Below are 1,406 nucleotides of genomic sequence, written 5' to 3' on the forward strand. Positions count from 1 at the left end.
GGACTGGATGTGAGAGTGCTCTGCTCTCGCTGACCAGGTGGGGATGGGTCACAGGTTGGACTGGGTGATCCTGGAGGGATTTTCCCCCCAGTGGCTCTGAGTCTCGTGCCACGGCCCCTGCAGGTGACGAACGTGGACGACGAGGGCACGGAGCTGGGCTCTGGGGTGATGGAGCTGACACAGACAGAGCTGATCCTGCACACACACAAGAGAGATGCTGTCCGGTGGCCCTACCTGAGCCTGCGCCGCTACGGCTACGACTCCAACCTCTTCTCCTTCGAGAGCGGCCGGCGCTGCCACACGGGGCAGGGTCAGTGCCCGGGGCTCGGAGGGTTCTGCCCACACTGCTGCAGCTGCAGGAGCCACAGGTTCTCTGTGTGTGTGGTGGTGCAGCACTAAGGGCACATCAGTGTGGCTCAGCCTTGGGCATGAGCCTGATGGTCTCGTTGGGTTGGTGTGTCGGTGGTCCTGAGGCTGTGGGGGAACATTTTGGGGTGTATGCAATGCCAGAGAGGATGTTACACTGCCAACACTGTCCTGGGTGTCCCAGGACACCCAGCTGGGCAGGAGGAGTTGCTGGACAATTCCTTAGGAGCTAGAAAGCACTTTTTGCAAGAGTGAAGCTTTGTTAAGCATCTTTTAACTCGGGGTAAAGCCAAAGGGCATCACCTGCACCTTTTTCCAGGTGCTGGTTAGTCTTGTTTATCCCTCAGAGCATGAGCAGTTATTGGAGCACATTCTGTTTCCCTCAGTGCATTCTCCCTGCCCTGGTCAGGGCTGGTTCTACTCACAGCTTTGCATTTTGGGCCTGGCACCGCTCTGTAACAGAGGGGAAGGAGCTTTTCGTCTCCCTGGTGTTGTGCACAGGGATGCTGTGCCTGGAGAAGGGAAGTGACTCACCCAGGAGTACATGCCAAGTCATCAGCAGCACTGGGAATAGTCTCCAGTTTTACAATGGTGCCTGTTAGTTCCTCTCCCAGTCTGTCTCTCTTGCTTTTAAAGAGCTGAACATTTTCTTGGCATCTGCATCCAAGGGGAGAAAAAAAAAAGTTGTTTCCTCCTTCTCTTAATGTGTTTGTAAACTCCTTCATCTCCAGAAGGACTCACATGAGTGTTCAGGTCTGTGCAAATCTGTAGTGGCATATGCTGCTTTTTGATATTAATTTCAGTGGGATTTTCCTCCCTGGAGCCACATGCTGGGAATCACAGTAGCCAAGGATGGGGATTTGTCCTTGGCTTTCTGCTTTGCCTTTTGCAGGGAGAGGATCAGTGATTACAATTTAATCCAGTGATTAAAGTTCTGTCCTGTGTGAGGTTTGGTTCTGCCCAGGTCCAGGTAGAGGTGATCGAAGCTCTTCGTACCACAAAACTTTTACCAGACACTTCCTCATCAGTTCTGGAGCAGG

At 53.2% G+C, this 1,406-nt stretch overlaps 1 protein-coding gene across 1 annotated transcript in view; it reads left to right on the forward strand.

Annotated features, from left to right (window-relative positions):
• Positions 1–1,406, forward strand: part of FRS3 (fibroblast growth factor receptor substrate 3) — a gene marked incomplete at its 3' end in the record, with an annotated part of 4,649 nt that overhangs the window by 891 nt on the left and 2,352 nt on the right. The window contains exon 2 of the mRNA XM_009083021.1: positions 124–310. Within this exon, the coding sequence (XP_009081269.1) occupies positions 124–310 (187 nt within the window). The remainder of the gene's footprint in view (positions 1–123; positions 311–1,406) is intronic.

The sequence above is a fragment of the Acanthisitta chloris genome, unplaced genomic scaffold, assembly GCF_000695815.1.
Source record: "Acanthisitta chloris isolate BGI_N310 unplaced genomic scaffold, ASM69581v1 scaffold17839, whole genome shotgun sequence".
NCBI lineage: Eukaryota > Metazoa > Chordata > Aves > Passeriformes > Acanthisittidae > Acanthisitta > Acanthisitta chloris.